The 17,049-nt window shown below is 36.9% G+C and overlaps 1 protein-coding gene across 1 annotated transcript in view; it reads right to left on the bottom strand.

Annotated features, from left to right (window-relative positions):
* LOC126412041 (sodium channel protein para) overlaps positions 1-17,049 on the bottom strand; it is a 903,820-nt gene that overhangs the window by 183,307 nt on the left and 703,464 nt on the right. Inside the window, exon 29 of the mRNA XM_050081417.1 lies at positions 7,099-7,221. Coding sequence (XP_049937374.1) covers positions 7,099-7,221 — 123 coding nt within the window. The remainder of the gene's footprint in view (positions 1-7,098; positions 7,222-17,049) is intronic.

Genomic DNA, 17,049 nt, shown 5'->3' on the forward strand with positions numbered 1-17,049 from the left:
TATATGTATTGTTATCTATTCTGTATTTCATTGGCATCTGGAGTGACATCTCATGGAAATGATGGGATGACAAAATGGTCAGCTACACTGGAAATGGTATCTGCCAGGAAAAGTAGAAAAGTAAATGGCTGCTGTAACTCCAAAGAGCAACAAACCTTGATCAGAATCTATGTCAATCCTGATGGTCTAGCATTAAAGCGCATGCCTGTAAACCAAAAGGCCACAATACGAATCCCAGATGGAGTATGGATTTTTCAGTCTGCGTTTTAACGCAGCATTCATCTCTCAATGGTTTCAAGATTCACCAGAAACAACATGTCGGTCAGATTACATGTAAAAGTGTAGGCCTTGTTTCCTCAGTTGCCTAACTGGTGTAGGTTAGAGGCATGAAAGTCACGGAAGGGCATCCCATTAATTTTTTCTCTGTACATGAAGGCTAATTTCAGAAACTACTGTAAGTATTTTGACACAATTTTCACTAATACTTAGACATCTTCACAAGGAAGGTATGTGTGTATAATTTCTTATCACTATGTCACACAGGTTGTCTGGTGGGAGACATTTTGTGCTAGCTGTATGAAGCAAAGGTGGGTTGCTAGTATAATAGATTTTTCAGCAGACTAAGTGTTTTCTGTTTTCTTCAGCCATCTCCTGAAAGCCAGCCAGTAGCAGAAAGGAGTTTAATGTCTCAAATAATGATTCTAGAACAATAGTCTCATTCATAGAAATCTTCTCTGCCTCATTTCAGTGTAGTTCAAATGCAGTAGTACGTATAATGTGCAGAGTAGCCCCGAGAACCTCCTGCCGTACGCTCTTTAAAAAACTTGGAATACTTTCCACAACATACCAGTATATTTTTTCCCTAATGAGTTTCTTTATTGACAATCCTGCCCACTATGAAACCAATGAAAGCTTCCATTATCACAATACAAGAAAGAACTCTGACCTCCACTTTGAACTATAAAGTTTAACTCAGGTACAGAAAGGAGTGCATTACTCCAGTGTGAAAATATTTAACTTATTACCGAGCTATATAAAAATTCTACGTAGTAACAGTGCATCATTCAAAAACAATCTAAAGACATATTTAATCGAGGAAAACGTTTTACTCACTTGATGAATACTTCAACAGAGAAAAGTAGTCTTTGTATGTACTTATATTTACTGTTGTTTTTTTATGTTCTTTTTGTTCCTATTTGTAACCATATACTTACTGTGACAAATGGGCTTTTGCAATGTCATAAACTGTGCATAATGTATTATTTCTACGACTTTATTTTAGTTCATTATTATTTTTGCAAGTCTTATGTAATTTATGTCTAGTTCTGCTCTTGTAAACTAATTGATACCATGGTCTGTGAACATATATTACTCAAGTCGTTCTACATCCTAGCGTCATATGCATAACAGGATCTATGGAATTTGTAGATAAAAATTTTGGTCTGAAAAGCTGATCATCCCCAAGAAACGATACTGTTGGTTGCAGAGAAAAATTTTTACAGCACTAGGAATATATGCACCATTGTTAATAACATCATATTTTTAGATTTCAGTTACATCTATAAAATGGAACTTTGAAATAACTGATAAAAGCAATTGCAGGTATTTGTTGCCCACAGCAGCCTTGCTAAAGATTATGCATACAAACAACTCCTTAATTTATTTTCCTGTAAGTCAGAAGACTATCAAATGACCATTAAAAGTGCACAGAAAAATGAATTTTAAAGCTACAGATTTCTAGTTTTTGTGAAACTATGTCCTTGTTTCAAGTAGTATCAGCAAATGTAACGAAACGAAAATGTGATTTTCAACATATGGTTACCCAAGGCATCTCATTTACCATTAACAACATTGAAGAGAACAATCTTTTACCCAGTCACATAAATACAATAGCCAGGACAGGCAATGAACATATACCCCAAGACTGTTAAAATCCCTCCACTTGTCCTGATTGTAAATTAACCCTTAATTCTATTTCCCAATCCACAATCACTTTCCTGTGTAACAATTGCAACCAATTCCAACCCAGCATGTCCTATAAAGTTTAGAGCACGCCAGAAAATAGCCTCCAGTTTCATGTAGCATGGGAAGTAGTGGGGAGAACAGAACAGTCACTACACTGACTCACTGGTCAGGGTGCTTAGTGCCATGATAGCAAGAAAGCTACATTACTTCTCATTTGCCTACAGTAGCTGTTCAAAATGAGCAATAAACTAAAATTTCTGCCAAATGTGGCATCTATACCACAATACAGGTTTTATCAGCAACAAAATCTCAAAGCTGGTGACATTAATTGTGAAATCTGTGTTGTATGTCTGAATGTGATGAGTGAAAGTGTTGTGTGTCAATAATGTCATTTGTTTATGAGTAGCAGGATGCATGTTCCTGATAATGACAGAAATGGCCATTTATCTGTAGTCAGCAATGGAATGTAACTTGGAAAAAAGCTATGAAAGTTTGCACTTCATGAGATCACAACTGTAAGACAACTTCACACGTATTTCTTAGAGTGTTTCACATGACACGGAGGCCATCAATTAGGGTACCACAAGTTCTTTGATCACAGGGTTCTAAACTTGTAGTGTCACAAAATTATTGACAATGAGACTCATATTCCTAATGTTTATGCAATTACAGCTAATGTCAAACTTAGTTATGATTTGTAATTCAGTTTCTCAGAAACGAGTATAGGTATCAAGTTGAAATTTATGTCACGCACTAAGTCAGTAGTCCCTTGGTGCTGTAAATAATTTAGCTTCTAACTCAATGCAATCAAAAGTTAATGCCATACATGTCACATATTTTGAGACTCATAAACTCACTCTTCGAAACCTATACATGTACTATCTACTTACATTTTGGACCTGGTAGTGTAGCAGTAAAGTGAATGCAAGGAAGCCACAAGTTCACAGGATCAAATCTTGGTTGTACCATGGATTTTTCGGTCTTCATTTTAACCTACCCTTCATCTCTCAACTATGGGTGGAGTCACCAGAAACAACACATTTCAGATTCCACAGTAAACTGTAGGTCCCCCTTGCCCGGTTGGATAACTGGGGTAGTTTAGCGACTTGGAATTCACCGAAGTGGCATCCTTTGTGAACTGTGTTTTATGTAACAGTGATATAGAACAGTCAAAATTTTAATTTTTCACAGTTAGCCAACTTTTTGTAGAAATTATCACTGACACTGCAATTTGATGAAAAAAAAAGTTACTGAGAGAGAAATGCTTCAAATTCCATTCTGAGAACTACAAACTTCAAAGCATGACTGCTTCTGTGGATTTTTCCCCTTCATTACAATACAGATGGATAAAGACTATTCAACACAATTGTCACCAGAATGAATTTTCATTCTGCAGCAGAGTGTGCATGGATAGCTAAGTTAGTACAGCATTTGCCTGTGAAAGGCAAGGTTCTGGTTTGAATCCTAGTCCAGCAAACAGTTTCAAACTAGTAGGAACTTTTATAATTCTGACCTTTGAGGAGATATGCTAATGAGGAGAGAAATACACAGTTAAGGGCGTAGCATCATACCATCTCATCCAACAAACCAAAAAAGGTAATCCAAACTCCACTAGCCTGAAAGTTTATGCAGTTTTGGGCACTACAGGAATCTTACTTGTAAATCATATGGAACATGAGAGGACAATCAATATTGATGCCTATTGTGAAACATTAATAAAACTGAGAATAGCCATTCAAGACAAGCTACTGGTGTAGTATATCTGGATGAAAATACTCAGCCAAACCCTGCCTCATAAACACTACAGTTCTTGTGTCAATTCAAGTGAGATATCTTCTAACATCCACCCTACAGCCCAGACTTGTTTCAAAGTGATTTCCATCTCTTCAGACACATAAAGAGGTGGCTTTGTTCCCAACAATTTGATGCTTCCACAAACTGGCTGTAGAATTTTATGCAGAAGGAACTTCTCTACTTGTTGAGAGATACTGTTGAGCAACATTGTTGATAAACATAAAATTCAGTGGTTTGTGATGGCACTAAATACAGAATCCTACTACTGACAGCACTCTGAACAGCAACTACTATATGTGGGAAGCCTTACAGAGTGAAGTACAGGTTGTGCTTCAGGCAACTCAGTCTGTCATATTTCAATAGGACAATGGCTGGTCATGTTTCGTAAGCAATATGCAGTTCTTTTTTAAAGTTTGGCATGCAAGGTCATTTTACTGACTGCCCATCAAACATGTCTGAGATATGACTGATTGGCAACAAGTTTGTCATGGTCCTCCAGTAAGCACTATTGATGCTCTCTGGACTTGGATGCAAACAGCATAAAAGAAGATCCCAGAAACATATTCAGCTCTCTCTGTTCTTTATGCCTCTTATAGGATCCAACTGCAGCTGGTAAGGTGTTTGGGTGATAATGAACACACAAAATGAGGGATCATGTACTACTCTCTGTTTTATCATGAGTCTGATCTGTGATATCATGTTCACTTCACTTACTTAGTCTTCATTGCATTACAATTTTCACAAACTTGGCTAAATCCATTGTTGATTATTGTTTTAATGTAACTGGTTCATAGTGAGCGTGCTTCTGAAAACTAGAAGGGAGGCTTGATTAAAACCTACGAGAGGAATTATACTTTTCACATATTTCTCTTCTCACTTTCCTAGCTATATTGCTGTTGAATACTAGAAATCATTATTGACTGTATGACTGATAAGTATATGAAACTGAAGGATTACATAGGCTCAGTTATGTGTAAAGCAGGCGGCAGACTTTGTTTCATTGATAGAAAACTGGGAAAATGGTATCAGGCTACAAAAGAGAACACTTACAGGACACTTAGGTGACCCATTGTGGAATACTGCTCAAGTGTGTGGGATTCGTCCCGAACAGGACTAACAGTGGGTACTGCACTTCAGAATGGCAGGATGAATGGTCAAAGATCTGTTTGACCCACAGGTAAGCATCAAAGAAATGCTGAAAATGCAGAACTGTCAGATGCTTGAAGATAGATGTCAATTATTTTCCATGGACAAGTAAAATTTCGAGTTAAGAGTGCAACCAAAAGAAAGAGAATCCTTCATCAGACCACCTTAATTAAACTGAGAAGAATGGCTGAAAGTGGGGCCAAATTCAAAAGTTGACATATGTCCAGTCATTAGGCTGGATCAACTAAACAACCATTTAAAAAACATTGCTACTGACAAAAATGCTAGCAAAGTGAAATCAAACTTCAAGGGCATATTCATGCATGTTGGGACAAACTCTGATCGACACAACAGTGAGGCCATGTCATTAGTGAATCTCGAAACTTTATTCATACTGCCAAATCTTTGTATATTAACTCAAGATTGGTAATAAGTGGTATTTTGCACAGGAGATCAGTGAGTGACTCTAACATAGATAAGATAACAATGGAATTAGGGACCAGTGTGATAAACTTGGCATGTTATTTATAAACCCAAACAAATTTATAAGTAACAAATGTCTGGGTATGGATGGTGTACATCTAAATAGGCTAATCTAAATATGCTAGGCCCTTTGACTCTGAGTAAAATGTTTTCGAATGTTTGCAAAATCATCAATAATAATGGAAACTGACCTTCATGAAATGGGTGTTGAAATATCCAGGTTAATGATGAGTTGGTGAGAGAAAGAATTGTTGATTTGGAAATACAAACAATTATTGTGAGTAGTTTGACTGTATCCAGGAGGGAGATTGACTGTATCCAGGATACTTACTTTCAATGGTGCGTCCTTGAGACAAGCTGTGTCATATATAAGCTGGCTTGCAACTACAACTCAGTTTTTACTACCTACATTTGCAATCTGCAAATGATAGAAAAGTGCATGGCAGAGAACGCCAATATTAGAATCCTTAAAAATGCCAGCATGGGTGAATGGGTGTCAGAAAAGAGACCGTATTTGGTAATGCAGTAAAAATTGTCACAGAGTAAGTCAAACAATACAATAACTATGACATTGCGACAGTGTGAGCAATTCAGATACAGTTCCGCAATATCAATGCCTCAGAACTCAGCAGGCAGGAACTAGCTATGCAGCATGTAGTTAATTCCCAGTAAAAATTATCCACTGTATAGCTGTGATAGCTTCATTTGTAAGAACCAGTTTCATTTGCTTCTCAAGTCTGCTTTCTATCTCTCAAATAAATGCTTTGTTTATGACAGAAACACAAAGATTGTTTATTTCTTATTTCTGTTATAGAGGCAAATCCAGTATTAATTCTGATGGAAGTGGCTAGTGCAATTTAAAATCCAATCTCAAGCATGGTACTAATTAATATGATGCGAGGAGTACCTTATATGTATCATATAATATTTTCACTTACATATTTTAATGATAAAATAAAAAAAAAAAACAAATGATAAAAGTTTATATGCCATATTAGTCAATAAATAACGCACTGATGTAATTGAACATTCCCTAATGAATAATCAAAACAATATTTAAATAACTGTAGCAACAAAATCAGCCCACAAACACATATTTGACTAAAAATATATAGAAACAAATTTTAGCTGATTTATGACCCGTTCCACTAATGGAAAATACAGCTATGAAGTAACAAAATTAAATAAACATTGTACACATCTGACTAGTTACATAAAATCGAAAATAAACAATTATTAATAATCTAATGTAAATGGACAGATTAAAAAATCTACTCACCAAGCAGTGGCAGAGGAACACACACACACAAAAGCATTTAACTTTTACAAGCTTTCGGAGCCAGTGCCTCCTTCTTCTGGAGGAAGAGTTGAAGGGGTAGGTCCCCAACAATCAGTCTTTCCTTCTCATTCTGTCTGATAAGTCTCCCCGATCCAGGGTTCTGGGTGACTTTTCCAAACTGTCCCGCTTTCCCTAAACCTCTCCAGTCCTTTTCCTTCACCCCTCTTCCTTTCCCTTCAACTCTTCCACCAGAACAAGGAGCCACTGGCTCGGAAAGCTCATAAAAGTTAAATACTTCCATGTGTGTCTTCCCCTGCTGCTGTTGCTTGGTGAGTAGATTTTTTTTTTATACGTCCATTTACATTATATTATCAGTTACATGTCATGGCAAACAGACTCATGGTATTGTTACTATTGAAAACTAAACCAACCTTGAAGTATTTTCCAGCAAACAGCTGTACTCCCATAATAGCAAAAATGAGCCAGAATATCAAACAAACCAATAACACATTAAAGATGCTGGGAATAGCTTGCACAAGAGCATTGACGACAACCTGAAACATTACAAGTTTCATAAGAAACTTAAGTAGCAGTTGAAGCTACATTTTAATTAGTTATTGTAAAGTATTAAAACTGAATTGGAGGGCTATGTTCATCAGTGATGAAGACTGTATGAGCAACTGAAATACCAGGACACACTGAATATAAGGTTTTCAGTTGATTGATATGACTCTCCAGATACCACATACTGAATGTGGGAAAGAAAACAAGATACTGCATTAGTCTTGGGGGAAAGAGATAAGTAAAAATTGCTGAATTAATCGGTAATATTTTCATGGTTTTGTTTCTGGTTTAACATCTTAATTAAAGAATACTTTTCTGCAATGAATGAAACATTCATGGAATACTTTTCAACACTTCAGTAACCTTGTTACAGTCTTCTGTCACTGAACACTGCATTTTCTATTAGTTTCCTATGTAAATCATGCTTTCATTGTCAATAGCTCTGTGTAATATTCAAAAATTTACAAGTAAAATTTTAATAAACAAAACACAGTGAATTAAAATCACTCCACAAACATTATAAAATAAACTGAATTACACTGTACGAAACTTGTCAGCATCTCTGAATTATTTATTTCCTCTACAGTTCCTCGACATAAATAATTAGTGCAAGATTCTCGTAAAATACATTGATTTTAGTATAGCATCTTCACATTGTGTGACAGAGTAGGGATGACATCCGCTAACAATCAATGGATGTATGTAAAGGATCTCCCATTGTTATCCGAGTAATCAGATCACACACTGATATTAAAAATTAGCAATATTGATTCTCTCTGTTCTTATTAGATTTCCTATAAAGATTCTCTTGGAATGATGTCTCATGTTTTGTTTTCTAGATTTTTTTTTATCAACATAGTATTGCATGGGAAGCTGCAAAAAACCTGTCTTCAGACTGAAGGCCATAAGAAAAAGTAGCATTGTGCATATGTTGTGTGTGTGCCCTGAATTCCTTGTATCTACATTTTTGAAGTCAAACTTTCCTTTTACTAGGACTGCTATTTTGTTTCAATTACAATTTAATCAAAAAAGTTGTTAATTACTCAATAATTATAAGGTAATTGAAATCAACAAACAGCTAGTTACTAAGCAAATTCATAAAAAAATGAGATACCATTCTGATTTTTTAAATGTGAAGTACTGTCATGAACTATTTTTAAATGATGTAAGGAATGGAACAAGTAATTGTTGCACTACCTTCCTTCAGTCAACAGTAGTTCATTTGTAAAAACATACAGAACAAATATTCTGCGTGTTCTGCCATCAGTTGGTGAGTAGATTTTTTATCCATCCAATTACATTATATTGTCGAAAACTGATTGTTTTCTGTTAGAATAAATGTTCTAAATCATATGATGATTGACAAATGAAAATAATTCAATTACAGGTAATGACCTGAATCAGTAGGTTCAGAATTCTCTTAAAATAAGTTAGGAAGTATTATCCACTATACTCTTGAATTAAAAAGTGAATATAAAGCATTGTAAATTGCAAATGACACCTATCGGAGAGCAATATTTTTGTTTATAATGGCTTATACAACAAATTTACCTACCAACACCCAGTACCTTAAAAGTGGAAGAATATTTATGTTGTAAGTGTTTGTATTGTGTGGGCATCACACGTTTCATGAATCTAAGAGGATAAAATGAAAGGATTGTATTAAGACCTACAGAAGCAGTAAACGGTGTCTTTGATGCAGCAGTTCGTTCAACACTTGTATGTTTGGCTATCTTTCATCATGCAGATCAATGATGCCATGCAATTAGTCCTATCATTTTACTGACCCTTTCTAATTTAGTGACTAGTAGTTAAATCTATCAATTTTCCAATATTTTTTTAAATATCATGCAAAACACTAAGATACGCAAATTCTATTAGTATAAAGCCAGATTCCATTGCAATATGTAACCTAAATGTGAGTTTTGTGCAAAAGTCAGAAGCTTTATGTTGAATTTTCCTTATAACTAATTACCTTCATGCATTGTTTCTAATTTGCTCCACACATGACTAATTCTTAAATTTGTATACCAATCTTTAGATGAGGTTCTATAGTAAACTTCTTAGAAGTATGTCACATTTGCTTAAGATAGAGGAGCTTAAAATCATTTAGAGTACACATATTTTGTATGTTATAAATATATTGTATGACAGCCTTTACAATTAAAGTATAGTACATGAAACCATTATAAATACGTTGTTACTTATAGTCAATGTATGACTGTCAGAGAACTTGTGTTAGGAAAATGTAATATAGGTGAAGAAGGTGAAAGAAAGCTCTTCAATTAAGAAAGTTAACTAAAACAAATGATGAATATGAAGAAGAAAGAAAAGAAGAGGATGAAGAAAAGGAGCTGATTTCCAGTGACACAAAACAGGCAATTGTGACAAAGTATCAAAAGAAAAATACACAATGCAGCAAGCATACTCATATGCACAGAATCATGAAAAGCAAATTATGCATCACATTCATTATGTTTACAGACTTGCAGTTTTACACACATACAAAATATGAATGCCACCATACAAAAAGAACACCACAATAGATCTCACTTTACAAAAATTATCTAACTGGAAAAACATTATTCAGTATATCAATGCAGGAGTAAACAACAGTTAAGGGATAAATTAATATTGGTCAAGGAACTATTTCATTGACATGTATATTCTTTGTAATATGAATATCACTCTCAAACTACTGAGGATAGCTGGGCTTTAGTCCACAGTCATACCCTGCAGAAAGACAGGCAACACCAACATCCAGTCCAGTATGTAGATGCAAGTTTCAACAATATTAAGGTATCTAGTTGCCGTCAGCTATGGAAAAGAAGGAGTATTTCTGTGGAGTGTTATTCATATTTTTGTTTTGAAGCAATTGGATGTATCCATGCAATAAACAAATAAATAAATAAACATGGAGGTGAAAGTCAATGTAGGTCAATATCAATATCCTCAAAGAAAGAAAACATACCTCTTGTCTAGAGAGAACACTTGTGATTAGATCAAAGACTGTTTCCAAGACTTTTTTAAGTGGGATGGATTTTAATGTGATGAATAACACTTCACATAACCCAAGAAATGAATGCTCAGCATTTGGAACTTCCTCAGCACATGTCTGAGAGGTTTAATTATAAGTGTTCAAAGTCAAATCATCTGACCGGTGACAAGCTGTGACTAGACACATTTGACTCACAGAGAGGGTCGTGGCAATAAAGTAGTAGAAAGTTTCACAGTGAAGCTCATCAAGCACACAAAAAATTAGTAAAAGTGTTGGTAAAATAAAAGACAATTGCTAAGATAAAGTATGAGCTCATAAATTTCAGAAGAAAAACCCATAACCTGGGGCTGCTTGGAATTTTGTGCCATGACAACAACATGTTGCCGTTGCCAGAAGGCAATTAGAATATCATTATTTAAAGAGTTACCATTTTAGACACACTTGTCCAGCAATACTTCATGGTTACTTCCTCTTCTCAAAAGTAAAAGAAACCATCCACGGGAATAATTATTGCAGAGACAACACACGACATCACTATTATTTAGTGCTACTACCCAAAGGGTGCTTGTCGCTAGTAGTGCCCTTTGATCAATCCCACATTAAAGTCAGCCCGGTTCAGTCTGAATGACTTATAATTCAATCAGGGGAAGTGTGAGTCCATCAGTCTACTGGTTTGGTTTACGACACTTATTCTTTGGACTCTGGTAGTTAATGCCAGGTCTCTGATACTGCACTAAGTGGACCTGACTGGATTGCTTACTTCCTTGCACTGCCCTGAGGGATATTCTATAACATTTCTCAATTTTTCGAATGAATCAAGATGAGTCTTCATTAATTCAACTGTTGATCACATTTACAGAAGTGGTGATGACTCGCGGCCTGTGATGCACGCATGTTGGTCTTTGAACATTTTTATGATTACATGAGAGTGTGGGTATTCTACCTCGGAACAACTAAAACTAGTACAAGGGCAAACCACATGGAATTTTCAGAACTAACAGCAGCAACGTTAGAGGCAGTGCAACTGTCACTGAATCTAACTAGTATGCCTTCCTTGCCAAATGTGTTTACAACTTTTCCATGCTTTAATGAGCCAAGTAAAGAATGGAACTCTTACACCCACAACTGAATTTAAATTTTACAGTTTGCCAAATTCCCAAAACAGAAAGACAAAATGCCGTGTTCTTGTCAGAACATCCCAAGCTGTATCACCTATTACAGAAACCTGAGCCACAAACGAACCTGGTGGAACTTCAGTTTCCTACAATATTTTCTTTATTACAACCACATTAGAATTTTGCTGTGAAACCATGTATTGAAAAAATCAGGTCTTACCTGATGGAAGTAATGAACAAAACTAACAATGCAATTTTCACTCTGCAACGGAGTGTGCGCTGATATGAAACTTCCTGGCAGATTAAAACTGTGTGCCGGACCGAGACTCGAACTCGGGACCTTTGCCTTTCGCGGGCAAGTGCTCTACCATCTGAGCTACCCAACACAACTCACGCCCTGTCCTCACAGCTTTACTTCTGCCAGTATCTTATCTCCTACCTTTCAAACTTTACAGAAGCTCTCCTGCAAACCTTGCAGAACTAGCACTCCTGAAAGAAAGGATATTGCGGAGACATGGCTTAGCCACAGCCTGGGGGATGTTTCCAGAATGAGATTTTCACTCTGCACTGGAGTGTGCACGATATGAAACTTCCTGGCAGATTAAAACTGTGTGCCGGACCAAGACTCGAACTTGGGACCTTTGCCTTTCACGGGCAAGTGCTCTACTGCAGGAGAGCTTCTGTAAAGCTTGGAAGGTAGGAGACGAGATACTGGCAGAAGTAAAGCTGTGAGGACAGGGTGCAAGTCGTGCTTCAGTAGCTTAGATGGTAGAGCACTTGCCCACGAAAGGCAAAGGTCCTGAGTTCAAGTCTCGGTCTGGCACACAATTTTAATCTACCAGGAAGTGTCAAGACAAACAATGTTTTTTAGGTATTCTTTTTATGCTTTCAGATTTATGGTTCATAGAACACACAAGCCATGCAATCTGAAGGACCATGAACCACCCTGAAGACTCTCTGTGATAGTTCAAATCTTCTTACCAGGATCACACAAGGTGACTCACTTCGAAGCTCACATCGTTCCTAAGGTGATGGCTACCCATCATTTCCTCAAAGTTTGCCTGGTGCCCCTGGTTCTACGAGACACCCTCAAAAATAAACTGAGCAGCATCACACATGAAGATGTGTTAGCCCCCATTCCCCTCAGTCAGTTGACTACTCCACTGGTAACAGTAGGCAAATCTGACAGCACTTAGAGAGTTCATGGTGACTTTAAAGTAACGAATGCACAAGATGAAGTGGAAACTTATCCACTATTAGCCCCAGATGAAATCTTTACAAAATAAGGCCACAGCCCTTATTCAGCAAAATGGAGCTTATGAATGCATATTTTGCAGTTCTCTTGGACACAACACCACAAGTTTACATAGTCCTCAGTGTATCTGCCTCCCAGAAAAGCTACTCTCAAATAGAATGGGAAGCCCTCACTAACATCTACACTATACAGGAACTTAAATTATTCCTTCATGGACAGAAACTTTATCTTGTTACAAACCACTTATTGTAACTCAATACATTTGGCCTAATCATCATTTACCAGACAAAAGTGCCCATTGTCTACAGTGCTTGAAGTTGTACTTGTCCAATTTTCAGTAATGTATTCAAATTGGGCAGCAATATTACATGCTAATGCAAAAATGCTGTCACAATTCCCCATGTGCACAACCTCACTTTTGGCCAATGCAAACTGGAGTGTTTCCACCTTGATTCAGATCTGAATTTGGACATTTCATTTTTCCCCCAATCTCATTCTGCCACACTCATATTGTACAATATGGGTGACCAGACACACTTCCCTGCTCCAATCCTTGCCCCTATTGACCATGGTGAAATCAACAGCACTTAAACAAAGGGATTCTGTTGTGGGGCTCAAATGAGAACCACTGCAGCAGGCTGATTCATTCCTCTTTTTGGCTGTGAGTGCATACTTGTCCACCAATGTTCCACCTGCGTCCCATCAATCTGCATCTGCCAAGCAGTTCCCTCCTTGGACCACATTGACGGTTGTGACTGATTTGTCTTCTAATTTCCCTTTTGTGTTCTGCATGTCTGAGGTCATTTCTGCTGCTACCATTGCAGACTTGGAAAAAATATTTGCCTTTGTAGTTTCAGATAGCAGGATGGCACTCACCTCTCATGACTTTGCACAGTTTTGTGCAAATAATGGGATTCAACACCTCTGTACCATGCCCTTTGACCTGGCCTCTAACTTCTTGCGGAATGCTTTATCTGCTCCTTCAAGAACTAGCTCCACAAAGAAATGATGTCAAACACTGCACATACTGTCCTCTGTGGCCTTCTGGAAGCTTACAGGGCCACTTCAATTGAGAGCCACAGTCCAGTGGAGTGACTTCATAGTCGTTCTTATCATACTCTCCTGGACATGATGTGCCCGCCACCAGCACACATCATCACTGAATGCCTCTCCCTTCTGGGTGGGTGTCCCATTGTGGACTTGCAAGTTTTGATGCCATCCACCTCTCATCCATGGGACAATATTCGCCTGCCACAGGTCTATGTTGTGTACTATGGCCACTGCCCACAGCCTTCTGTGGTGCCATCAAAAGCAATTTAATCTCCACGATCCTAGTCAGCATTCTCATGCTTCTCTACTTCTGGTGGGCTCTACACTCCCAAGGTGGTTCATATAACTTCTATGGAGTGTCCTCTTGGCCCGAATTCCTGCAGTGATGCCTGTGGACACTGATCAGCCACTGATCCAGATGGTGGCTCTGCTGGTTCTTCTTCCCCAGTGGTCCCTGCGTTAAGGAGGGAAGAGGGGGCAGGTGGGGAGAGGGGGTGTCACCAACCAATGTCACTATGGCAGCCAATTAACCGGCACAATACGACTACTGAATCCTGCATTTTATCTGGCCCAGGATTGGTGTGAGTGACATGTAATTCAATCAGTGGAAGTGTAATACTATCAGATACTGGTCGGACTCTAATACTGTGAGAACTGTACTTTGATTAGATTGTCTGGTTAAAACAGCTTGCACTGCTCTGAGGAGCATTCTGTAGCACATCAGAATTTGTCAAGTAAGCCAGGATGAGTCTCTATTAATTTATTAATTTTGTGTGTAGAAAGCCTATGAGTTTCTGCAAGATGCTATGGCTGTATATGAATTATTCCTAAATAATCTTCCAAAGGAGCACCTTCTGGCGTACTCACAACACAGTTTGAGAATCTGCTGTGATGCATGCAAATTGGAGAAGTAAACTTTGGGAAACTGTGAAGATACATATTTGGAGAAACAGCAGATTGTATTTACTTATGTTGAAAGTCAATACAGGAGTTATTAAGGTATGATCATTCAAAAACAGGAGCTGTGTGACCCCCCCCCCCCCCCCCCCTCAAAAGTGTTATTCTTTAGCTGTAAGTACTTCTTCAAAAACCTATAATAGCCAACAATATTTTGGTTGTTTACATGAAAAAGAGTACTATTATGTAAAACCAAAGGTCATCTGGTAAGCTACTCCTCAATACACAAGCAAAAACTGAACTGAAACTTTCACTTCTGGAATGTTGTGCAGTCTTTAAATGAATAAATGTGTTCCAAGTAAAAAATGTGGAATGTTTTAGGAAGCTGAAACCATGATTGTTTAATACACCATACTAACAAGGAGAGGTCCACAACAGTGGGATCAACTTTTTGAAACCAAACATATGGTGATGTAGATTAAGATCCCAGGTGTCAAACCTTGCAGCCATTCACTCTGGTGGGCCCTCATTTGTGAGTACTTGTTACAAAATTTTTGGAATTTTTGTGTGATACTCAATACCATTAAAAAAGTCAAATTATACAGCCTAGTTGCATGGTGGAACGGTGAGGCTAATGGCTTCAAGTGCAAATGGTCATGGTTTGAATTTTGTCAGGTGCAGTAAACTTCTTTTATTTTTAAATCTTTATCAAAATGACTTTGATCTTTTTTATTTACTTAACTGGTTCAAATGCAATTTTTGTTTCTATTCCTTTGTCACATTCTTTTAATCACCGTACAAACTTTTTTCGTTTGTCTCATTTTTTCCTTTATATCATTCTTTTTCCAACTGAAATTTTTGTGAACATTAATTACAGTTTTTATTATAACAGTCAATTATTTGACAATTCCAATCTATCAGTTAAAAAAACAAGAGACCGAAAATCTATTTATATTGACTGTGCACTGGTGTTTCTTTACCAGATATGCAATTTTTTCCCTTGGTAATAGTCGTATAAACATTTAAAACATAACCTAAAATACCTATTGCACTATCGGAAAAATAATGCTGATAATGATTTATATGAAAGAAGGGTTTATAAGTACAGCGAAATTCAAATGAAATGAGAAACAAATATAATGTATGCAATAATATGGACAAAAAAACAGGCTGATAAAACATCAAAAATTAAATCAAAATTAATACATAACATTAATTCAAAAAACATGAACAAAAATTTCAAGTGGAAAAAGAATGATAGGAAGAAAAATGAGAGAAAATGAAGAAGTTGATATTATGATTAAAATGAAGTGACAAAGTAATGGAAATAAAAAATTATGTTTAAATCAATTAATTGAATAAAAATGATCAAAATCATTTCGATAAAGATTTAAAAATAAAAAAATTCACCATCCCTTGCGAGATTCGAATTCACTATCTCCTGCACATGAAGCTGTTATCAATTATACTATGCAACCAAGCAATTTATGCAATTTGTTTAATGGTATTTAGTGTCAACAAAATTCCAATTTTTTTTCATCAGAGTGAATGGCTGCAGTGTGTGATTTCTGGGATCTTAATCTACATGACAGTAGAGATGGTTTCAAAAACATGATCCCACCACTGGGGACCTTTCCCTGTACAGGAAAGTAAAGTCTAAAAGAAAAACAGATGGAAATATATATAAGTGAGATCAGAAGATCAGTAGATACTAATGAGTCAGCATTTTCTGAAATAATGACAACATCATCATTAATATGTTAACAGTAAATGTGGAAGCTGTACATTTTCACATTGAAGTGATAAGAAAAAGCATTGGACCTGCATAAACATAGTTTAACATGAATAAGACTCTGTAAAGGAATGAGTATTTGGGTAAGGCACATTTGCAGGTTGTCATTCCTAAAGTAACTTAAGACAGAAGCTCATTTTCACATATGTATGGCACTTTGTCATGGTGTACTGGTAGCATGAGACTTTAATCACTTAGTAACAGACTTACATTAGGTGGTTACCAAGCTAAACCTGCTTCATCAACAACTGTTGTTACATTCCCACTGAAAATTATATCATACTCTCTTATTTCTTGTATCATATCTGTTGATGCTATGCATACAACTCACATACATCAGCATGTTCTCACATGCATGTATGTGTGCATATGGTGTATGTACACACATCAAAAAAAGTTTTGCATCACCTCGGTTCCAAGAGTTCCAGAACCTGTGCAGAAAATTGGAATAGAGATCAACATAAACATCATTTCTGCCCTTTTTATTGCTCACGAAAACCACACATTGCATGTCATACCACCATACAGTGAGACCTTCACAGGTGATGGTCCACAGCGGGGAGCTCTAACTTTCTGCACTTGCTGAAAAGTGTGCCTAAGGCATTCAGTCTGTCCTCGTTGCCTCCACACATGTCTCCGACGATTGTCTGGTTAAAGGCATATGCGACATTCATCAGTGAAGAGAACATGATGCCAATCCCGACCAGTCCA

Source organism: Schistocerca serialis, chromosome 7 (assembly GCF_023864345.2).
Source record: "Schistocerca serialis cubense isolate TAMUIC-IGC-003099 chromosome 7, iqSchSeri2.2, whole genome shotgun sequence".
Lineage (NCBI taxonomy): Eukaryota > Metazoa > Arthropoda > Insecta > Orthoptera > Acrididae > Schistocerca > Schistocerca serialis.